The 25,368-nt window shown below is 39.7% G+C and overlaps 1 protein-coding gene across 3 annotated transcripts in view; it reads left to right on the top strand.

Annotated features, from left to right (window-relative positions):
• Positions 1-25,368, top strand: part of LOC136882360 (protein scarlet) — a 125,942-nt gene that overhangs the window by 24,539 nt on the left and 76,035 nt on the right. For all 3 annotated transcript variants that reach the window (XM_067154969.2, XM_067154971.2, XM_067154968.2), the window contains 4 exons: positions 1,063-1,215; positions 15,043-15,281; positions 17,064-17,241; positions 19,992-20,023. In XM_067154969.2, the coding sequence (XP_067011070.2) occupies positions 1,063-1,215; positions 15,043-15,281; positions 17,064-17,241; positions 19,992-20,023 (602 nt within the window). The remainder of the gene's footprint in view (positions 1-1,062; positions 1,216-15,042; positions 15,282-17,063; positions 17,242-19,991; positions 20,024-25,368) is intronic.

Genomic DNA, 25,368 nt, shown 5'->3' with positions numbered 1-25,368 from the left:
ACACCGCAGAGTGGTGTCATGGCGCATTGTCCTGTTGAAGCATGGCATATCCATCAGGGTACTCTAAGGCCAGAAAGGGATGGAGATGGTCAAAAAGAATGTTCACATAACATTCACCTGAAGCCAGACAATGGGGACTAATTGCAACGTGGTGTCTGTTCGTTAAACACCTCTACTCTTTTCGTGCGGTGGTTTACGCGGGTTGTATCATTCTCTGTGTGATATTGTAGATCTATCGTCAAAACTGAATTTGCATGTAATCTCTGCAATGCTTTGACCCGTGCTCCGATGATCATCCCACATTCAAAGTCGGTTAACTCGTGTTGCCATCTTCATGGCACTGGTTTCTGTGATGGGCTGTTCAGCTACGCTGCAACTAGCCGCAGTGCTCAGGGGTCATACTCGGCACATTTTCTAATGGGACACCCCTTCTGCTGAAGATGATCCAATTAGGAACGAAGCCTGTATAGATGTGACAGATGTGAAATTTAAAGTTTTTTAATTCACGTTATACTATAATGTATTGAACAAGGAGGATACTATTTAATAATAAGTCATTGTTACAGTGATTTAAAGATTATTAACACTAATATGATTCAAATGACAGTCCAGCCAATTGTAACCTTGGAGTTTCATTTTCATTTTATGATCTCTGAAGATCGTTATATCTTTTTTAATTTTAATAAACTCTTATATTTTATTGTAAGCAGATGTATTGAAGTGTATGTGTTTAATGTGGCATTTGACTCCAGTTCTTAGTGTATAACTCAAGAAGTTTAGACCTATTAATTAAGAAATAATAGAGTTTTTCAGAATTTCATGTGTACCTTTACTATATTTTTGCTCTTTGGCTGAAGACGTCTCCTGCAAAGAGACAAAACATTTCCCTTTGATGCTGTTCTGGAAAGGAGTAAAATAATTTTATGTATTTTAAGTATTGTATTTATCCTCGAAAACTCCTTAACACTTGTTTCTACCAGTTACATTACACAGTTTGAAATGGAAACCTGTTCAATAGTTATGAAAGCCGTGGACTAATACTACTGTTTGTTCTGTTCACAGTCACAGATGAGGATGGACCGGAAGGTGAAGCGTGAAATGCGTCGGAAGTGGATCGACTGTCTGTTGTTGGAGGTCGGCCTCTTGGGCTGTGATGACACGGAGCTTAGAGCGCTGTCTGGTGGAGAGAGAAAGAGACTTCTATTTGCTGTTCAAGTGAGGAAATTACTGATGATCTCTGTGTATAGACAACACACAAGGTAGCCAGTGGATTGTTCATACTAAATGTAGAAACAGAAGGAAAAAAAAGTCTTCAGAAATCAAATGCCAAATGTTGTATTTGTAAAAATTAAATATAGGCAAATGTCTTAAAAATTGGACAACCTTATAATGTCTAAATGATGCACTTTGAGTATGAACTTGCAAAATTTGCATGAGCGATAGAACAAATGTTTACACAAATTCTGCAAATTTAAGGAAAAGTGCGATTTATACCATATTTTTATAAGGAACTTTTTTTTTTCATTTTCAAGACTATAGTGTGACTTTTTATAGTTTTACATAGTCAAGTCAATAGGTATCTGCAATTTGGCTCTAATTTTCTTTAGGTTGCCTCTAAGGCGCTGTGTGCTCACTAGCCTCTAGATGGCACCATTGTCTAGTCTGTGGTAGGTTTCAGCGTTATCAGATCAGTACAGCTTGTGCTGTTGCGACGTAAAGATGGCCGCGCCACTCTCTGTTTGCACCAAGAAATAACAGTGTTCTGTAATCTGTTTTTTGTGGTCTGAGGGTGTACCAGGAGGGGAAATTCATAGAAGACTTTCACCACAATGTGGGGACAATGTTTTGACATAGTGAAGTGTTTACCAGTGGATTGAACCGATCAAAAGGAGCGTGAAGGATGAGGAAAGATCTGGGCGTCCATCTGCAGCCGTAACTGATGCAAATATTGAACAAGTGTGTGATATGATCATGAATAACAGACACGTGAATGTTGATGACCTGGTAAACCATATGTACATTAGCCATGGTTCTGCATGTGAATCGGAACGCTGTTCTTGCTTGGTACAAAAAGAGAGTGGCACGGCCAGCTTTACGTCGCAACACCGCAAGCTGTACTGATCTGATAATGCTGATACCTACCACAGACATAGACAACGGTGTCATCTAGCAGCTGGTGAGCACATAATGGCATAGAGCCAACCTCAAGACAATTAAAGCAAAATTGAAGATACTTATTGACTTTGCCTCATAGTTTCTTTGATCATCATCATCATCCTCCCCTTCCTCTCTCCTTCCACCATTTGTCTCCCATCCAGGTTTCTTCTTCTTGCAGTCCTCTTTATTGAATTGATGCACCTTGTTCTAGGTCTTCCTCTCACTCTCTTTCCCTCGAACTTTGTCTCTATCATCTGTTAGGTATTCTTTTCTCTTTCATCCTCTTTACGTGTCCAAACCATCTAAGTTTATTCCTATCAGTCCTCTCATTTATGTTTTCTATGATCGTAGTAATTTCATAATACCTTATGAAATACACAAAACAACCTGCCCACCTGCTATTTTTATGTGTATTGGCTTAGAAGGTTAGCACTGCAGCTTACGTTTTAACTGGGTATCTGCCTCAGCAGTGTAATGGTTACCACTATTAGCTGTCGTCGTCACAGGTTTACATTTGATTCCCGTACTCAGTAGCGGCTCGTGGCTCAAATGGCAGGTGGGGCTAATGTTGGTATTATTATTATTATTATTATTATTATTATTATTATTATTATTATTGTTACCGGGTTTTGGTGGTAGTTATGCGTGAAAGAAGGTGCGGGGTGGTGAATAGGTCTCAAAGTACGAAAGTAAAATTAATTTAAAATTTAACAAGGTTATATTTTCTTTTCAAAATAAAGAAATAACAAGCATGGCAGGTACAAAGTAGCAAGTCAAAAGGGTAGTTACAATATTTACAGGGTTTGGGCTTCGCCCCCCGACTTCACATTGTTTGGGCAATCAGCCCAACCTTACTTCAAAATAAGTATTAACAGAGGGGCAGAAAACCCCATTCATGCTCAAGAGCACTTGCTCCAAATTACACTGAAAAGCCTCCACGAGGCATACAACACTCAGTTTTCGAAAAAGAGCCCCTCGCTCTCAACTTTAAGCCCTTCAAAGGCCACACCAAACTCCACCTTCAAGTTGTCCTCACTGGACATAGACACAGGGGTAAAATACCCAACCTACTGAGGTCTATTAAATGAAAGGGGGTAATTACATGACCACTAAAATAACAATTTGAGAGGAGGCGAACTGCACTCCTAATACACTTGTTTCAAAACCTAATTTGGCTCTAGGCCACGGATGCAAGGGCTAATCCCATACTACGGAGGTGACTCTAGGAAAGAAACAATTTGTTTTACGTTAACGAAGAATAGGTTGAGAAAAATAAGTTCACCTCACAACAATATGATTGGGAGCTCGAGAGGGTTAAGCACTCTCTATCCCGATATACAGTTTAAAAGATGGAATGGATACAAGTTCCTTTACATTTTAAGGAAGGTTACATAATGGAAAAGCTTCGGACCCGCCCCGAGAGTTAAACTGCTGAGCAAGCAAGAAAAGAAGTAATTAATCGGCCATTACCTGGTTGTTGACCGCTGCCGGAGAAAGAGGCGCTTCCCGCCCCCTGCTATGTACTTTACACACAGAAAGATGGAACAGAAGTGGCCCGGAGACCCTAAAATCAGCAGTTTATATCCTCTCGCGGAAGGTTCGAGGCGTTAGGGGAATGAGAACACCCTCCCACAAACTCTTTATTGGGTAGGATACAGCAACATATTCAAGTTGGGGGAAGATACATCGGATAGGTCGGAAATTAATAAAGGAAATTAGGGATAGGCTAAATACAAAACAAGGGGGGAGAGAGGGGTATACAGCCAACTTAAACAATAACAGAAAGAAATTTAACAAGAAACAAACTTTTGAAATAAAAATTTCTCCAAAAGACAGTTCTTTCACTCCGCACTAGGGTGCACTATTGTTGATCTTCAGTAGTGTCCTCTAGAAGAGAAAGTTCACACTTCTTACTACAAGCAAAACAAAAATACGTCGAAAATGACACAGTTCAAAAACTCTAAAATTTCCAGGTAGTGACATCTTCTGAGAAACTTGAAAATTAATACCGTCAATAAAGTTCAGACTTCCTCCAGCAGAGGAGTTTCAACTGGCGCACATTTTAAATTAGCGGCGTGGAGGTGTACCGCCCGGTACAGACCTCCCCCCCCAAAAGTTCCTCCAGGGGTGACACATGAAATCTTTTGAACCAAGGTCCAAGTTATGATGTGGATATGAAGATTGATAGCAGAAGCATTTATGAGGTTTTCTTAATTTGGTTTGATTCAGTTTCAAAAATCTTGTAGTAACAGCGGAAGTACTGTCTTAATGTTTGTAGAAGGTAGAATTGAGAAGGGAAACTTTAGTGTTAAAGTTGAGGAAAAATTTTCTAAGTCCACCAGATAGAGTTGTTGAATTCTCAGGTATAGTAATTGCTGATAGTAACTGTCCATGTAGTAACTGTTGATTAAGTTGGATGGCCAGACCGGCCGTTGAAGCTTGCGTCCAGAGGAGGCCGCTCGGACCCCTCAAGTACCCTGAGATACCGCTCGCCCGCACTATGAGGGGAGCAGAGGTGTTGAAGCACGCCGCGCCCGCGGTGAACATATACAGGCTGCGGGCAAGTAGCAGGTCGTGCGCCGCACATCCGCCTTGGCCGGGAGGAGAGCTCCGGCTCGCCGTGCACATGTGGTCCTCGCTGGGGAAGAGGGGGCCCATCCTCTAACCCAGTCGCCGCACGGCGCCGCGCGGCTGCGGGGGCACTGAAACATTAATGCTAGGCGGCAGAATGTGTTGGACCATCATCTTTCTTGAGGGCACAGGCTTTGTGGAGAGGTTGAGGGGCCAGCGGCGTGTAGATATCCGTGGCATTTAATCTTATGAAGCCACAGTGTAAGGTGGAGCAGGAGACGGGAGCGTGGTAATGGCCGTGGCAAGAACAGGATGGCAGTTTAACGGTGCGGGGAGGGTTTACAAAAATACTTACATATGAAACAAAATATTATAGAAGGGGCAGAATGCCTTAAAAGTGAAAACTCAAAAAAAATATAACCTTTATATTCCTTTCAAAATAATATGAAGCAAGTTAACACAGAAATTATACAGGTTTCACCTGTGACAAGTGAACCCTAAATATCCTCTCGGTGGCTGGATTGCTTAATAACAAGGTAACCGGCGTAAGGAAATCGAGAATGACACACGGCCCATGGAATCTGGGGGCAAGCTTGCCCGCGGGAACAAAATTCTTGACCATTACTTGGTCACCTACCTTCAAAGGGGTGGGCTCTCCGTCCACGATCATACCTTTCCCTAACCTTTTCATGAGACACTTTAAGATTGGCTTTAGCCTTCTTCCAAAGATCTTTAATGTTGTTCGGATCTATTGTCTCGGGTAGAATGTCACTCAGAGACCAGAGGTTAGAGAGCGGCGTGTTGGGAACAAACTTAAACATCAAAGAAGCTGGAGTAAACTTGTGAGATTCATGAACCGCCGAATTCAAAGCAAAAGCTAACCAATGCAGGGACGTGTCCCACCTGGAATGATCTTCATGATGATAGGCAATAAGCGCGGACCTGAGATTACGGTTAACCCGTTCAGCCAGAGATGGTTGAGGGTAATAAGCAGAAGTAGTTACATGAGAGATGGACAAGTCAAAACAGAATTTACGAAAAAGATTTGATGTGAACGCCTTAGCATTATCAGACACGATGTATTGGCACGGACCAAAAGAGGCAAAAATAGAATTTAAGCAAGTAATGGTAGACTGAGCGGTAGCCAGCTTAGTCGGAAATAACCAGGAAAATCTAGTAAAGCCATCTACGCACACAAAGATGAACTTGTTGGCATTTCCCTTTGACTGGGGGAAGGGTCCTACATAATCAATATACAGGCGTTCCATGGGGCGCGACGCTTGATGAGAAGACAAAAGGCCTACCTTGGTGGACATGGTTGGTTTACTAAGCAAACAGGATTTGCAAGCCTTCACTAGTTCACGGATTTCACCGTCCATACCTTTCCAGATGAACATTTCACGAATCTTTTCACGAGTTTTAAAGATACCAAGATGCCCTCCTAATGGGGTCTCATGATAATACTTGAAGATCATAGGTACAAGAACGGCTGGAACGACAACTTTCATCATCTTGTCCTGCCTCGATGGGCAACATAGAACACCATTCCTCAGAACATAAGGGACAACATGTTCCCCAGAAGAAAGGGTTTCCATTATCGGAGCCAGCGTCGGATCTTCACGTTGGTATTTCTCGATATCCCTGAAGAGCATGGGAGCATCTGTTAAGATGGCATTAACATCAGATAGTATGGACTCGGAAGGTGATGAACTGTCAACCGGTTCATGGGTCTCGACGTCGTTGGAAAACATACGGCTGAGTCCATCAGCAACAACATTTTCGGTACCTCTGATATGCCGGATATCGAATTGGAAGGCAGAAATACGGATGGCCCAACGGGCTATACGACCAGTACGACGCGGCCTACCTAAGACCCAGCTTAAAGCTTGATTATCTGTCTCCAGGTCGAATTTGACGTGTTCCAGATAGAGACGGAACTTTTCTAAGGCAAATAAGACTGCCAACCCTTCGAGCTCATAGATGGAATACTTGGCTTCTTGAGCCGACAAGGTCCTAGATGCATAGGCGATGGGTCGCCTCCCTAGTTCAGTCTCTTGAAGAAGGACTGCAGCTACTGCTGACGACGACGCGTCGGTTTGGACGATGAATTTCTTTGAGAAATCAGGCATAGCAAGGACAGGGGCATTACAGAGAGCTAATTTAAGATCTTCAAAGGCGGCTTGTTGAGAAGGTCCCCACTCGAATGTGATGCCTTTTCTACGAAGAAGGTTTAAGGGCGCCGCTCTATTAGCGAAGTTAGGAATAAACTTCCTGAAGAAATTCACCATACCAATGAACCTGGCGATACCTTTAATGTCCTTGGGAGGTTTAAAATCACGGATGGCCTGTGTTCTAGAATGATCGACTGCTACACCATCAGGTGACACAATATGCCCTAGGAATGACATAGAGGGCTTAGCAAAGGCAACCTTGGACAACTTGACAGTTAACCCAGCCTTACGAAGGCGATCGAGAACTTCTCGCAGATGATCTAGATGTTCTTCAAAAGTCTCTGAAAATATGACGACATCATCCAAGTAGTGGTACAAGTACTCAAATTTGATGTCGGAGAAGACCCTATCTAGCAGCCTAGTGAGTACAGCTGCTCCCGTGGGGAGCCCGAAAGGCACGCGGTTGTATTCGTATAAATTCCAGTCCGTGGCAAACACTGTAAGATGTTTAGACTCTTCGGCAAGGGGAATTTGATTATAGGCCTGATTCAAGTCCAAGATAGTAAAGAACTTGGCCTTATGAAACCATGAAAAACAAGAATGAAGGTCAGGAAGGGGCACAGATTGTAACACCACCTTCCGATTGAGAGCCCTATAATCAATGACAGGCCTGAAGCCCCCTTGGGGTTTCGGGACTAGAAAAATAGGCGAAGAATACGCTGACTTAGAGGGCCTAATAATACCATCCTTCAACATCTGATCGATGATTTCTTTCAGAGCCTTCATTTTAGGTGGAGATAGCCTATATGGTGGAAAACGGACAGGAATCGAATCCGTGACCTCAATTTTGTATTCAATAAGGTCAGTAACACCAAGGGTATCAGAGAACACCTCTGGAAACGACTGACACAACTTACGAATACTATCAGCCAGCTCCTCAGGTAGATGTCTAAGGTCTAACAACATCTCATCCTGGGTAGGCGAAATAGATGAACATGATACAGAATTACACTTTAATAAGGGAATTTTACAATTGGACGCAAATTTGAATGTGCACGACCTACTCTGGAGATCGAGCACCAGACCAGTGTAAGAAATGAAGTCAGCTCCCAATATAATGGGGCAAGACAGGTGCTTGGCCACAAACAATTTGATTTTCCATGTAAATTTAAAAATACGAATTTTGACCAGTAAGAAACCTAAAATTTCTAATGGGGATGAATTAGCCGAAACATATTGAACAGTAGATGAGCCATAGTCAGGTAGTTTACAAGCAGATTTCAATTTAGAATACCATTGGTCCGAAATAATAGAACAAACACTGCCTGAATCTAATAGGGCGGTTATAGGCTCGTTATTTAACTCAATCTTAAGAAAAGGAACAGGTGCGGGGGTATCCGCCGCAATCCTAAGACATTCTTTAGGGCATTCAAAAGATGAATTTGAAGACTGATCGTTCTCTGAATTTACGACCTGTTTACCAGGGGCTGAGTCTCGGGAAGATGGATTAGTTGACTCAGCCGAAGACACTAGTCACTTTTGATTGTTGTTGTAAGTTGCACCAGAATTTGAGCAGGAGGGGGTGCTATTTGAATTTGGGCAATTCTTGGCAATATGTGAGAAAGCCCCACATTTAAAACAGCCTTGCGATGAACCAGCCCCATTCCTTGTCCCACTCGACTTGATCAGTGGACACTTATTGCGAAGATGGTCAGGCGACCCGCAAGCATAACATTTACGGGGATTGACTGGTCGGCGAGGTGGGGACCGAGGATTACTAAAAGAAGGAGGGGGTTCTTTCGTGACACGCAAAGAATCGGCGTATCTAACTCCTTCCGCTGAGACGGCCAATGCTTCAAGTTCAGAGAAAGTTTGCGGGCACGCCGCGAAACACAAATACGACCTATAGGATGGTGAGATACCTTCCACAATGGCTTGTGCAATCTGATCCTCAGGGAAGTGAAGAGCAAACACCCTAGTATAAAACTTAATGTCCTGTATGAAATCAGCCAAGTTTTCCTCCAAGCGTTGTACACGGTAATAGTACTTCTGAATCAGAGATGACCTCGCGCGAGCAGGAATAAAATTTGCAAGCAAATGTGCATGAAAATCTTCAATAGATGACTGTTCGGCTATGGCTCTTACTATTTTGTCTGAGAGAATACCAGTTGCATAAGGATAAATTATTTGCAAAATTTGACACGGAGAAAGAGAAAAAACAAGGGCATGATCCTGAAATTCAACTAAAAATCTTAAAAAGGAAATTACTTCACTGGTGGTATTAACGGAAAACTTAGAGATACCTCTAAGCAACATTGCCAATGGATGAGGCAAGCTGCTAAACCCGGGTGACATAGTAGGTAAAGGTTTCAATGGCAAGGAAGTTAATTCAGAACGTATATTATTCAACGATGCATGGCGTTCAGACTCGTCCAATGGGGCAGAGGTTGTTTGAGCAGCGATGGATTTCCTATTTACTTCTCCCTTAGGAGGCTCTTCCTCGCTACCTACATTCACTGTGGTGGGTAGATCGCTTTTGGGAGGAACCTTCCCAGTTAACAATTGAGTGACCTTGCTAGATAATTCAGAAATATTTTCAAGCAGCGTACTAGCTTCCTTCCTCTGAACGTCATTCAACTTCAGAGACAACAGATCGTTAACTCTATTTGAAAAGTGATATAGCCTGGCTTGCACACGCTTAATTTGATTAGGAGAAGGATCATTTTCATCAAAAAAACTAACTACAGAAGCTAGCCCAGTAATATTCTCGACGATCGTGGAAAGAGAGTCGTCAACTTCTTTCTCTCCCAAGGTGGGGATGGAAATGGGCAAATCAAGGGACTCTCTAAGCTTGTTTGTGTCTACTGCAACCGTGCCTCCAGATTGCACATTTCTAATAGTTAATTCGTAGATTAACTCCTCTTTGCGCAAATAGTTAAGATGGAGAACATCGCGAGGGCCGGGCATGATGACAGAACAATTTTGAAAAAATCAAAAAATTCCAGCAACTGAGAAAATAGTTAAAGTTGTAATCAAAGCAATGTTTAGCCGTCAAAAGGGGCTAAAATGAGACCCATTCAACCACGCTCTGCTACCACTTGTTACCGGGTTTTGGTGGTAGTTATGCGTGAAAGAAGGTGCGGGGTGGTGAATAGGTCTCAAAGTACGAAAGTAAAATTAATTTAAAATTTAACAAGGTTATATTTTCTTTTCAAAATAAAGAAATAACAAGCATGGCAGGTACAAAGTAGCAAGTCAAAAGGGTAGTTACAATATTTACAGGGTTTGGGCTTCGCCCCCCGACTTCACATTGTTTGGGCAATCAGCCCAACCTTACTTCAAAATAAGTATTAACAGAGGGGCAGAAAACCCCATTCATGCTCAAGAGCACTTGCTCCAAATTACACTGAAAAGCCTCCACGAGGCATACAACACTCAGTTTTCGAAAAAGAGCCCCTCGCTCTCAACTTTAAGCCCTTCAAAGGCCACACCAAACTCCACCTTCAAGTTGTCCTCACTGGACATAGACACAGGGGTAAAATACCCAACCTACTGAGGTCTATTAAATGAAAGGGGGTAATTACATGACCACTAAAATAACAATTTGAGAGGAGGCGAACTGCACTCCTAATACACTTGTTTCAAAACCTAATTTGGCTCTAGGCCACGGATGCAAGGGCTAATCCCATACTACGGAGGTGACTCTAGGAAAGAAACAATTTGTTTTACGTTAACGAAGAATAGGTTGAGAAAAATAAGTTCACCTCACAACAATATGATTGGGAGCTCGAGAGGGTTAAGCACTCTCTATCCCGATATACAGTTTAAAAGATGGAATGGATACAAGTTCCTTTACATTTTAAGGAAGGTTACATAATGGAAAAGCTTCGGACCCGCCCCGAGAGTTAAACTGCTGAGCAAGCAAGAAAAGAAGTAATTAATCGGCCATTACCTGGTTGTTGACCGCTGCCGGAGAAAGAGGCGCTTCCCGCCCCCTGCTATGTACTTTACACACAGAAAGATGGAACAGAAGTGGCCCGGAGACCCTAAAATCAGCAGTTTATATCCTCTCGCGGAAGGTTCGAGGCGTTAGGGGAATGAGAACACCCTCCCACAAACTCTTTATTGGGTAGGATACAGCAACATATTCAAGTTGGGGGAAGATACATCGGATAGGTCGGAAATTAATAAAGGAAATTAGGGATAGGCTAAATACAAAACAAGGGGGGAGAGAGGGGTATACAGCCAACTTAAACAATAACAGAAAGAAATTTAACAAGAAACAAACTTTTGAAATAAAAATTTCTCCAAAAGACAGTTCTTTCACTCCGCACTAGGGTGCACTATTGTTGATCTTCAGTAGTGTCCTCTAGAAGAGAAAGTTCACACTTCTTACTACAAGCAAAACAAAAATACGTCGAAAATGACACAGTTCAAAAACTCTAAAATTTCCAGGTAGTGACATCTTCTGAGAAACTTGAAAATTAATACCGTCAATAAAGTTCAGACTTCCTCCAGCAGAGGAGTTTCAACTGGCGCACATTTTAAATTAGCGGCGTGGAGGTGTACCGCCCGGTACAATTATTATTATTCTTATTATTATTAATGTAGTTTTAGTTTCTTCTGCTGTTGTATATACACCCAATTAAACCTTTTCATTACATTTTTATTGGCAGTATCAGTACAGTTAGGCATGGTTCTTTCTAATGCTTGCTAATAATAACAGAAATTAAAAGTGAAGGCCTACTTCATTTATAAAGGAAGTGCGCTAGTCGATTCTTCTGCGGTGAAAACTATTCACTATTTTAAACACTACATACTAATCACTGTTGAAGAAAAAACTATCTAGAACTTATGCTGTCCACTCCGCAACTGCTAAATGCGAAGTGTAAACTAACATTCGAAACGTGTTGAAAGCTTCACTCTGTGAATGATCACAAGAACGTGTTACATGAGATTAGAAGAATACAAGTGAGTTTGCAATAACATTGGCATAACACCTGCTGCTACATTTGTTTATATTATTCTTTTTTATTGTGGGTATGTCAAAGCTAGCCCCTAGCTTGACATTTTAAAATGCATTGAAACTTTCACTCCCTCGAAGCTTCACTGAACTTCAAAACAGTCACCATTACTCACTGTGAGGACGGAGAGCATCCGCCTCTGTGGTATAGTGGTTAGTGTGATTAGCTGCCACCCCCGGAGGCCCAGGTTCCATTCCCGGCTCTGCCACAAAATTTGAAAAGTGGTACGAGGCCTGGAATGGGGTCCATTCAGCCTTGGGAGGTCAACTGCGTAGAGGGGGGTTCGATTCCCTCCTCAGCCATCCTGGAAGTGGTTTTCTGTGGTTTCCCACTTCTTCAGGCAAATGCTGGTATAGTACCTAAATTAAGGCCACGGCCGCTTCCTTCCCTTTTCCTTGTCTATCCCTTCCAAAGTTCACATCCCCCACAAGGCCCCTGTTCAGCATAGCAGGTGAGGCTGCCTGGGTGAGGTACTGGTCGTCCTTCCCAGTTGTATCACCCGACTAAGAGTCTGAAGCTCCAGGACACTGCCCTTGAGGTGTAAGAGGTGAGATCCCTCGCTAAGTCCAAGGGAAAACCGACCCTGGAGGCTAAACAGGTAAAGAAGAAGAAGAAGAAGAGGACTGAGAGCGAATTAGCCCCAGTGCCAGCATAAATGTAGAAAGCATGTAATACAATCATACTTTCATTTTCTCATATCATTAATTACTTCAGAATTCAGATATTGATTTGGTCTCATTAAATTAATTACCTAAAATATAAATAATATAACATTTCTAAACTCTTTATGACTGAAAATCTGGTGGGGCTAAGCCTGTTTAACCCTTAATTACGCACCACCGCTGCCCATACTGCCAGAGATTTAAGAATGCAGCTTGTCTGGCGAGTGGTGAAGCCTCAAGTTGCACAGGCCAGGCAGGTTTCCAGCTGTGTTCCAGCGCATGCAGCAAATCCACGTCCGTTGTGTTGTTGACATTGCTTATAATTTTAGCATGGGTGTACTCCCTGTGGGTGAGAGATGCAGACAAAGAATACACCCGCAGTATCCCCTGTTGTCATAAGAGGCAACTAAAAGGGGCAGCCAAGGGATGATGGAATTGGATTCATAAGATTCCTTGTAGTTAGTTCCATTACGTGAAGAACACCATTGGTCTACGTTGTCTGTGATTAGTACCGTCGTGTGCATCCCACTGAGATTGTGGAGCGGGCGCGCTCGACTACATAGCCTAATGTCAAGGCATGAGAAGGTGCCGTGCACTGCGCTAAATTGTGTTGGTTGCCCTGTATTACCTGTGGATGGTGCCATAATGTGTGGTACAACGTTGGTCTACTTTGCCTATGATTAGTACCATTGTGAGGTTGCATTCTTTCCCCCCCCTCTATTTAATGTATACAGTGAGTACGTTATGAGGGAGATTCTTGAGGGCTGGAGTGACGGCATCACAATTGGTGGCAGGAAAGTTAACAATCTCAGATATGCGGATGACACTGTGATAATTGCAACAGATGATCATGAACTAGAAGCCACCATGCGGAGGTTAGACGAGCGAAGCAGAGAATATGGTCTTGAAATCAACAATAAAAAGGCCAAAGTGATGATTGTAGACCATTTTAATAACAACAGACCTGCCATAACAAGAATTGTGGATTATGAGGTTGTCACTCGCTTCGAGTATCTAGGATCTGTTGTCACAAATACTGTAGACTGTGAACCTGAGATCTGCAAGCGCATTGTGATTGCGAGAAATTCAATAGCAAAACTTACTCGCATCTGGAAGGACACCTTCATCACTTCCAAGACAAAGCTCACCCTCACTCGAAATCTGATCTTCCCTATCGCTACCTATGCAGCAGAAACTTGGACGATGAAGACAGCGGATCGCCGTAGGATTGATGCTCTAGAAATGTGGTGCTATAGGAGATAACTGCGAATACCATGGACAGCACACCGTACTAACGAATCGATACTGCAACAGCTCGGCAACAGAACAAGACTGTCGACCCTTATCAACCAAAAACAACTCAGATATTTTGGTCATCTTGCCAGAAGACAGGAGGCAATGGAAATACTTATCATAGAGGGAAAAGTTGAAGGCCGAAGACCTGGAGGACGAGCACTGTTACGATGGATGGACCAGATCAAGAACTTGACCAGGATGAGCTTACAGCAAGCAAGTCACCATTGTCGCATGATGCCACTACACGCTGACGAAGGGTTGGACTAAAGGGGAGAGAGAGGGGCTGGTGATCTGGATATTCGACCTCTTTGGAATACAAGCATCATTTCAGAAAAGAAGACATTGGATTCATGATCAGTTTTCATCATTATTTGTTTTAGATTCTAGTCAGTGGATACATTTTGAAGCTTTAATTATCATGTCATTTCGTTACCCCTCATACCATTAGGGGCTGATCACCAAGATTTTAGGCCCCTTTAAAGAACAATCATCTTCATCATCATATAATAAAATTCTTCCAGGCTATTATGCCATGGTCCACTCGTCTTATTTCGTCCAGACGTTTTGACTACTGCTGCGGTAGTCATCTTCTGTGGCGCTGCTTCCCAAGCAACCAACGCAGTCGCCAGCAGGATACAGAAGAGAGTATCTACACGACGCCACAGAAGATGACTACCGCAGCAGTAGTCGAAACGTCTGGATGAAATAAGACGAGTGGACCACAGCATGATAGCCTGGAAGATTTTTATTATATTGACACCAACCGTGAAAGCCTTCATACTTTAATAATATCATCATCATCTTGCACAGCGCAGCAACTGATGTAGCCACATGAGGGGTCTTCGCCTCCTGTGCTACAGCTGCCCGCTACTGATATCGCAGCGCCACCCGGAGGCTTCACCACTCGCCGGACAACCTGTTTGTGAGATTTGTGCTTTTCCTTTTGTGTTTTCATGTTTGTCCTTTTCCCCTCCTTCACCACTGACCTGTCATTGTGTTCCTATATCTCTCCATATGACTTGATTTATCACTTGGATGTCCCTTGCCATTAATCACCTTCAGTGAACTGACATTTTTGTTCATTCATCGTGAACCTCCCTAATTTGTTTGTCTGTTCAAAGACCTGTGTAATCATCTGATCGAGCTTTCCTCCTGTTCCAGCTGCTGACCGATCCCCCCATATTGTTGTGCGACGAGCCGACCACAGGTCTCGACAGTTACAGCGCTCTGAGTGTCGTGGAGAAGCTGCAGCAGTTGGCTCTCAAGGGTAAGGTGGTGATGTGTTCCATCCACCAACCAACATCAGACGTGTTTCACTGCTTCCACCAGCTGGTACTCATAGCTGGAGGAAGGGTAGCTTACCATGGTCCTGTTGCTCTGGCTGCAAAATATTTCTCAAGGTAAGTAAATCTCTGGGCTTATGATCCTGTGACAAAAATCTAGTCACCCCCTCAAGAACGTATTGTGGTACCTTTATGCCAATATAGTCTGACTCGTTGGCTGAATGGTCAGCGCACTGGCCTTCGGTTCAGAGAGTCTCGGGTTCGATTACCGGCCGGGTCAGGGATTTAAACCTTCATTGGTTAATTCCAATGACTCGGGGGCTGGGTGTTTGTGCTGTGCCAAACATCCCTGCAACTCACACACCACACAGTTCCCTACACATGGCATATGCCGCCCACCCTCATCGGAGGGTCTGCCTTACAAGGGCAGCAATTGGCTAGAAATAGCCACACAAATTATATTATTATTATGCCAATATAGAGCAAATATTCTTCTTTATACTTGCCTCACAGTTGATATGTAAATAATGATAACCAAAATGTCTGGCAATTTGGTCACCACCATTCACCAACAATGGAACCCATCTAATTAAATTTTGATAGAGCATGAAATTCTCTGCTCTCTGCCGGGCTGAAATTCTCTGCTCTCTGCCGGGCTGAGTGGCTCAGACGGTTGAGGCGCTGGCCTTCTAACTCCAACTAGGCAGGTTCGATCCTGGCTCAGTCCGGTGATATTTGAAGGTGCTAAAATAAGTCAACCTCATGTCGGTAGATTTATTGGCACGTAAAAGAATTCCTGTGGGACTACATTCCAGCACCTTGATGTCACCTAAAACCATAAAAGTAGTTTGTGGGAGTAAAGCCAATAACATTATAATTATTATTCTTTTCTCTCCCAGAGTGGGCCCCAGGGGCTCTGAACTTTGGAGCATGGTTTGGCGACCACGGGGCCCTTAGCTGAGTCCTAGCATTGCTTCCACTTACTTGTGCCAGGTTCGTCACTTTCATCTATCCCATTTGACTTTCGTTGGTCAACTCTTATTCTTTTCCGTCCCTGACACTACTAGGTTTCTGAGGGTTAGGGAGTCTTTCATTTTCATGCCTTTCATGGCCCTTGTCTTTCTTTGGTCGATACCTTCATTTTTCAAAGTGTCGGATCTCTTCCATTTTTTCTCTCTGATTAGTGTTATACAGAGGGTGGTTGCCTCGTTATACTTCGTCTTAAAACAGTAATCACTACCACCACCGCTCTCCCAGGTCGTGTAAATGAGGCTCTGTTTTGGTGTCCGGCTCCATGGCTAAATGTTTAGCGTGCTGGCCCTTTGTCCCAGGGGTCCCGGGTTTGATTCCCGGCAGGGTTGGGAATTTTAAGCACAATTGGTTATTTCGCCTGGCACGGGGACTGGGTGTATGAGTCGTCTTCATCATCATTTAATCCTCGCCACGACGCGCCTATGGACTGCACCTGGCTTCTCTGGAGGTGACACAACATTAACATTTAATAAAACTGTTAAAACAGTTAGAAAAACAACGGTTCCACCTAATCAGTATTGTTTATTTGTTTAAAGCAAATTAAAAAACTTTAGGACATGTTTCGTCTACTTTGTAGACATCTTCAGCTACATTCAGGACACATTCCTGTTATCTTAATGTTAAAATACACATTAAAAACATTTAAATTGTTTAAAACTTAATTATACTAAAAAGTATGTGTCATATCTCTCTCTCTCTCCAGCAGGGATGGAGCTTTGTAGCTTGCTCCAGGCGAGAGAGAGAGAGAGAGAGAGAGAGAGAGAGAGAGAGAGAGAGAGAGAGAGAGAGAGAGAGAGAATGTTAACTAACCTTTTGGAACTTACTCTTAAGGTTTATTGTGACTGACATATCAATCTTTCTGTCTAGCCTTGGACTTGTTTGTCCAGAAGCTTACAACTCAGCTGAGTTTTACGTACGGCAGCTCAGCATCGTGCCCGGCAAGGAGGAGGAGAGTTCGACGAAGATCAACTACCTATGTTCTTCGTTCTCCAAGTCACAGCAGGGACGGAGTTTGGTCGCTTACCCAAGCCAGCATGCAGCAGATGTGAGTTAGAAAATGTTATACTGTAGTGATTCCAAAAGAGAAATAAAATCTAAAATTGAGCAGGCCAGGAAACAATACATTATCATGAATACACTCTTTGTAAGGTCAGATCTCAGTCTTCACATGATCCGGTGCTACATATTTCCTATTCTCCTTTATGGATGTGAAAGGTGGACCCTGGATCCAAGCACTGAAAAATGTATAGATGCCTTTGAAGTATCTGTATCGCTGTCTCCTGCATGTACCTTGGCTATTGAAAATTTCAAATGCGAGGTCATTCATTGGATGTAAAAAGCAAAAAAGAACGGTTACATGTTATAAAACAAAGGAAAAGACAATACTTAGGCCATGTTATGAGGGACCAGTGGTATCAGTTATTACAGCTAATTATTGAAGGCAAGTTACAAGGGAAATGGTCCGTTGGTAGACGGAGAAATTCATGGCTAAAGGACATTTGAAGATGGCACAGATGTACATCAGAAGAAGCTTTTCATGCTGCATTGTGAAGATCAGAGCTGGTTACATGAACTGCCAACCTCCGCATGGAGACAGTGCCTTAAGAAGTGTAAGGTAATAGTTATTATAATTATGGATTGTATAATAAAGTGGGAGCCTCCGTGGCTCAGACGGCGACGCGTCAGCCTCTCACCGCTGGATACCGTGGTTCAAATCCCGGTCGCTCCATGTGAGATTTGTGCTGGAAAAAGCGGAGGCGGGACAGGTTTTTCTCCAGGTACTCTGGTTTTACCTGTCATCATTCATTCCAGCAACACTCTCCATTATCATTTTATAGCATCTATCAGTCATTAATAAATCACTTTGGGAGTGGCGACCCCATCGTACTAACAGCCGATATATGCTTCATTCATTCCGTCCCTGACCCGGTCACTGACTGGAAAACAGGTTGTAGGTTCTCATTCTCATAATAAAGTGGGCACTTATGGGATAAAGAGTTCTCTTAAAGGTGTGTGACAGATAATAAGGCTGGGCTAATTTTTGAAAAGGAGAAAACACCCCTACCAAACTTGTCACGCTTTAACACATAGGGTCAAAATAGTTATAATAGAACAAATATTAATTTGCTAGGTTGTTTAAAGTGACACTCAAATTTTAAAACAGCAAAGACTGAACTCAAGGTACATAAAAAGGCAGAGAAAAACACCTGAAATTAAACCATGAAACATCAACTACAAACGTTGTATTGTCTTTGCAACGCGCAAGAGACTTTCAAGGACAATACCATCCTCGATTCAATATAACACACCAAGCATATGTTTGCGGGATTGGGATATAAGACCAAATATTGATCAATCAGCAAAGTAACGCGAAAGCAGTACTGGTGATCCAGAGTAAACCGTGGTAAGTACAGGTTTGAGAAAAGGAAAAAGATTTAAGGAAAATAAGAATAACACGTAGTTACCTATACATGGCAGATGCCGCCCATCCTCATTGTAGGGTCTGCCTTACAAGGGCTGCACCCAGCTAGAAATAGCCATACGAAATTATTATTTTCTGGTGCTGAAGTGCGAAGTTATGAAAACTAATTGATGATGATGATGATGGTGATGGTGGTGGTGGTGGTGGTGGTGGTGGTGGTGGTGGTGGTGGTGATTTTTTATTTTTGGCACTAACTTCTAGGTTATAGCTCTCAGTAATCATTCTGACACAGTGTGATACTCCAGACTCTTTAAAAAATATTAGCATAATAATAATAATAATAATAATAATAATAATAATAATAATAAAATCATATACAGGAACATGCAGGATGTATCAATAAGGTACAGCTAAAGTTACAGAACATTTTCCTCTCATGTTGAAGAAGAAAACATGTTATACGGAAACACTTTATTTCCATGTTAGAACTTGTTTCCTTCAGCTCTTAAATCTTCTTCCTTTTCAAACTGGGTGCTGCCTTTGTATGATTCATATTTGCTGTATATTCTTGGTCTGTTTTCTTGTGAGAGAGATTGTACAAGGCGTGATCAAACAGTTTCCATTTGAGGGCGTTGCTACAGCGGACATGCAACGTAGCGCAACTCCGATGCGGGTATATAAGCACGGACATGTAGTCAAAGGGATTAGTGTGGCAGTCATATCGTGCCGAGGTGTGTGTTAAATGCAGCCATGTGTCCAAACAGGACCAACATGCTGTTATTCTGTTCTTGGCTGCCGAACGATGAAGACCGTCGGACATCCATCGGAGAATGAGGACCGCGTATGGGGCAGCATGTCTGTCAAAATCCATCATTGTGGAATGGTGCACCAAGTTCCGTGCGGGTCGTATTTCAACACAAGACGCCGGTCGATCTGGGAGGCCAGCCTCATGCATTGCGGACAACAACAACTCAAGTGGGAGACACTCGAGCACCTGCTCTATAGTCCTGATCACGCCTGTGGTCCCCTCAAAAACGCCTTGAAGGGTCGACGCTTCCTGTCGTGCAGCAGGACATGGTGTTTTACCACACGGGGATCTTCAACCTGGTGTGTCGGTGGGATGAGCGCCTCAATGTTCACGGTGATTTTGCCTGACCGACATCCTGATTCAGGACTGTACGGTCGTCGAACGTAAACTCTTTGACCGCCCCTTATACTTATCAGTCTGATTGTGGTCTTTTTTTATTGGTTCACCAATGTTTAAGGAAGTACATTTTTGTTGTTGTCCCTTGGTTTATACTAAATTTAACTGCATTGTTTTAATATCTGTAAGGCCTGGACTAATCTTTTTGTTGATGTTTTGTTTGTTCCAGTTGACCCCACTGTTACAGAAGCACACTGCTACGTAAGTATTTCATTTCCTTTGTAGTTCATTGGTAGAGTGTCAGGATATGGATCCCAAGATTAAAACCGGCGGAGATAGTCAGATGAAAAAGTCCATTTGGCATTGCATGTTGTACGATGTCAGCATGTAGATGTCTGGCGATATGTTTTGTGTTTACCTGATAAACAAAAAATAGAAGGGACCATCAAAACTGAAATGCAGTTAGCCTAAAATGCCTGCATATTCTGTCTAAGCCTATATGATGATGATGATATTATTATTATTATTATTATTATTATTATTATTATTATTATTATTATTATTATTATTATTATTATTATTATTATTATTATTATTATTATTATTATTATAAATAATACCAAAAAAATTATATTCCCCCTACTCTCCTGATGAAAGATAAAAATGGAAAGGTGGCCCATAATGATTATGACAATGCAATAATTTTGGCTGAATACTTCAAAACATTACTTAATAGTGATGAACTTGAAAATTATTTTGAATTTGATCTATTTCTCAGAAATAAAACACCTTTGGAGAAGGTCATGCCACCGGTTTATGATGAAGTAATTGCAGCTGTTGATTCACTGAAAAATTTTAAAGCAGCAGGAGCAAATCAACTAGTGGTGGAACTCTGGAAGAATGTAGGATGCTAAAGGGTTTATTGAGTCACCTATTCAATACATTATAAATTTTAAAAAAGATGTAGGAATTTATTATTATTACCATTTGATAGTATCTTCAGTACGGATTAACAATGATATTTATCACTTGCAACACTCGGGAAGAATGTGAATATACAGACTATTCAGAATCTACATAAACATCTCATTGACATTTGGAATACAGAAAAATTGCCCAAAGAACGGAATGTTGTAATCATACACCCAGTCCATAAAAAAGAAAGGTGAATAGATCCTAATAACTATTGGAGAATTTCTTTGCTAGATATCACCCATAAAATTTTCTCTAAGATCCTCTATTCCAGAATCCATGACCAGCTTGAATTGGGTGAATATCAGGGTGGTTTTCATCCAGGACGAAGTTGTCCAGATCAAATTATCAGTCTCAAATGGATCATAAAACATCAGCGTATTAGAAGCAAAAATTTAGTGATCACTTTTGTTGATTTTCAAAAGGCTTATGATACTGTCCATCATGAATCATTACTACATATCCTTACTAAATTTGGTCTGCATCAGAAACTTGTTAACCCCTGAACCATTTGAAATTCATACTGGTCTTTGATAGGGAGGTGGATTATCCCCATTGATGTTTAATTGTGTGCTGGAAAAAAATATGCGTGAATGGAGTAAGGTATGTCCTCCGACTGTGAAGATTGGAAGAAATATTCAACTGAATTATCTTGCATATGCTGATGATCTGGTGCTATTAGCAAGTGGTGTAGAAGAAGGAAAATTTCAAGTACAGTTAGCACCAAAGGTTGGGTTGAAAATATCTTTTGAGAAAACGGAAATGATGCCATCCTTTAAAGTTGACACTCCACATATTATATTAAATAATACTCAGGAAATAGAAGTTGTAAATAAATTTAAATATCTTAGTGAAATTGTCACTTGGAATGCTAATGAAAAACCATTCATAGATAACAGAACTCTAAAATTGAGACGAGCTCAACAAATTACATGGCCGAGTTACAAAAAACAGTCTCTTTCAATTAATGCTAACTTTCGCCATTATAATTCCGTCATCAAACCAGAAACAACGTATGCAAGTGAAACATTACTCAAACTTAATACCCAAGCAACAGGAGACAAACTGCAGAAAGTGGATAAAGGAATTCTCCAGACAATTATTAATAAAAAAAATCAGGTTGATGGCCAGTGGAGACTTTTACCCAATTCAGTAATTTACAAGGAAAGTGAATCAATTGTTGACATGATGAGAAAACAGAGGATTGCATTTTTTGGACACGCATACCGTTTGCCAAATTTTAGACTCCTAAAACAGCTTTTTGATTTCGTTTGGAATGGTAATACAAAAAACACTTGGTTTAAAGAAATACAAATGGATTTGGATGAATTGAAAATTACTACAGAACAAATTGAAAATAGAGAAGAGAAGAAGATTCTAAACAACAAATATACAAAACTATCACTTAAAACATAAGCAGTATGTTATATTAGCAGAAGAACGGGCTGCAAGATTGTTTAGAATGAAGTTTTGGGAAAAGAAGAAATTATTGTTTTAAAAAATGAACTTACTTTTTGAAGATTTTATTGTATAAGGTTGATTTTGGTGCTCCATTGTGGGCATAAACAGTGTAAATAAATAAATAAATAAATAAATAAATAAATAAATAAATAAATAAATAAATAAATAAATAAATAAATAAATAAATAAATAAATAAATAAATAAATAAATAAATAAATAAATAAATAAATAAATAAATAAATAAATAAATAAATAAATAAATAAATAAATAAATAAATAAATAAATAAATAAATAAATAAATAAATAAATAAATAAATAAATAAATAAATAAATAAATAAATAAATAAATAAATAAATAAATAAATAAATAAATAAATAAATAAATAAATAAATAAATAAATAAATAAATAAATAAATAAATAAATAAATAAATAAATAAATAAATAAATAAATAAATAAATAAATAAATAAATAAATAAATAAATAAATAAATAAATAAATAAATAAATAAATAAATAAATAAATAAATAAATAAATAAATAAATAAATAAATAAATAAATAAATAAATAAATAAATAAATAAATAAATAAATAAATAAATAAATAAATAAATAAATAAATAAATAAATAAATAAATAAATAAATAAATAATAAATAAATAAATAAATAAATAAATAAATAAATAAATAAATAAATAAATAAATAAATAAATAAATAAATAAATAAATAAATAAATAAATAAATAAATAAATAAATAAATAAATAAATAAATAAATAAATAAATAAATAAATAAATAAATAAATAAATAAATAAATAAATAAATAAATAAATAAATAAATAAATAAATAAATAAATAAATAAATAAATAAATAAATAAATAAATAAATAAATAAATAAATAAATAAATAAATAAATAAATAAATAAATAAATAAATAAATAAATAAAATAAATAAATAAATAAATAAATAAATAAATAAATAAATAAATAAATAAATAAATAAATAAATAAATAAATAAATAAATAAATAAATAAATAAATAAATAAATAAATAAATAAATAAATAAATAAATAAATAAATAAATAAATAAATAAATAAATAAATAAATAAATAAATAAATAAATAAATAAATAAATAAAATCAATCATCATTATTATTATTATTATTATTATTATTATTATTTCAGCCAACTATAGACCACATCATTTCAACTGTCTCCTTCCTTGGATGTTAACGTTTGCCCAGTACTTACGTATTCATTCTCGGTGTTGTTCCTTTCTCTCCAGTGTCCATGCCTGCCTTGTTTTTAGCTTCGGCTTTTCCTGGAAACCATCGCATGCTTGAAGTTTCTTTATCAAGTGGGACACGCTTTAGAATGTCATTACGTGTGACCTCCAATTCTTCAAGATCTCTTTCTACCTCAGTGAATCAGGCCCCTTTGATTTTCTTGTCCTGAAAGTAGTTAATGATCCAATTGGCCAGTCTTGGTGGGTTCATTTGCATCATATATCCATAAAAGGTCATCCTTCTTTTCTGGTTGGTTTTGTCTATCTTCTCCACACGAGTTAACCATTGCAGACACTCTTAATTACTTAACATGCCATTTGCATTCTGTTCATGAATGACACGAAGGCTTCTTTCTTCCATCTGCTCTCCCAGGTACTTAAACTTTTCTGCTCGCTTGATTTCTTTTTTTACAGAATATAAATCTCATGTTAGATCCGTATGGATTGTTGAACTTCTTACAAAATTGTACAAAATTAATTGGATTATTCTTTTCTTCTATGGAGTGATAGTGGTGTGTAATACACTACATCCTTGTAAAGTTTGTCCACTGCCGTATTTATCTTATCAATAGATATTTATGGGGATTAATACATGATTCATTGAAATAACGAAGTTTACTCAGAGCTGGTGGAAGTATCTGTTGAAATCAGTGAAATGTTACAGTAAAATGTCTGTTTAGCAGCTTTGAATGAAAAAATTCTTTCTACGCTTGCTAAAGATACTTCAACAGTCACGTAACACTAGAAATCAGACGGTTCAACTTCAGTAATAACTTAAGTATATCAGCCTATGACTGAACATAACTAACCCCAACAGTGTACAGATATCAGTGGAACTACATCAGAGGACAATGAAAACATTGAATCAAAAAGTCTTGCAACTCAAGACTGTTTTAACCTCACATTTCTTAAATTTTTATAATGTTTTTAAGAAAAATCTTTTTAACTAACACTTCATAGTGTGCGTCTAATATTTTAAAGTTATTTTACATGTCTTACTGAGGACGACCCTATGCCGGGTCAAAACATGTCTATGTGAAGTTTCGTCTTATCATCATCCTCATCTTCATTTCCGGTTTCCAGCTTCCCAGGTCGGGTTGTGAATCAAGGATCTCCACCACTCTTCTCCTTTTTTTAAAGTACATCTGGTCTTCCTCCCCTCTTCTCTATGCGCTCCCACACTGAATCCGTCCACTTCTTTCAGAGTCTTCCTCGTGGTCTCTTTCTGGTTAACTTCTCTGAAAAAGCTTTTTTTGGCAGTCTCTCTTCTCCCATTCTCATCATATGCCCATACCACTTTAGCTTTGTTGTTTCTATCCTGTCTTGAAGTTTCATGATTCCTGTCCTTTTCCTTATCTCTTCATTTCTAATTCTATCCTTTCTGGTCTTGCCCTCGATACCTCCTAGGAATTTCGTCTCCATTGCCTGTCTTCTACTCTTGTTTTGTTGTAGTCCACGATCCAGCTGCTAAGGTTAGCATGGGTTCATAATAGATTGAATATAATACTTCCTTAATTTCTTCGGGACATCTTGGTTCCACAAAATACCCCTTACACTCTGGCAGAAGCTGTTTGTTTGATGTATTCTTTTCCCAATTTCATTGGTTATCACAAAAGTTGAAATTTTAGTAAGGCTATTGAAAAGGTGGAACCCTCTCGGTTCAATACGGAACCAAAATGAAGTTTATATCTTCCTCGGTTATCTTTCCATCTTCTGTGATCACACTTCCCAAGTACTTGAAACTTTTAACCACTTCCAGAATTTTACCATTCAGTTTTATCTTTCCTCTTCCTTCCTTCCTTCCTTCCTTCCTTCCTTCCCATCGTCATCACTATTGTTTTTCTTTTCTCTGTGCTTACTTTCATTCCAAAGCTTTCTATCTCT

The sequence above is a fragment of the Anabrus simplex genome, chromosome 10, assembly GCF_040414725.1.
Source record: "Anabrus simplex isolate iqAnaSimp1 chromosome 10, ASM4041472v1, whole genome shotgun sequence".
Lineage (NCBI taxonomy): Eukaryota > Metazoa > Arthropoda > Insecta > Orthoptera > Tettigoniidae > Anabrus > Anabrus simplex.
This window is presented reverse-complemented; position numbering and strand designations above follow the sequence as displayed.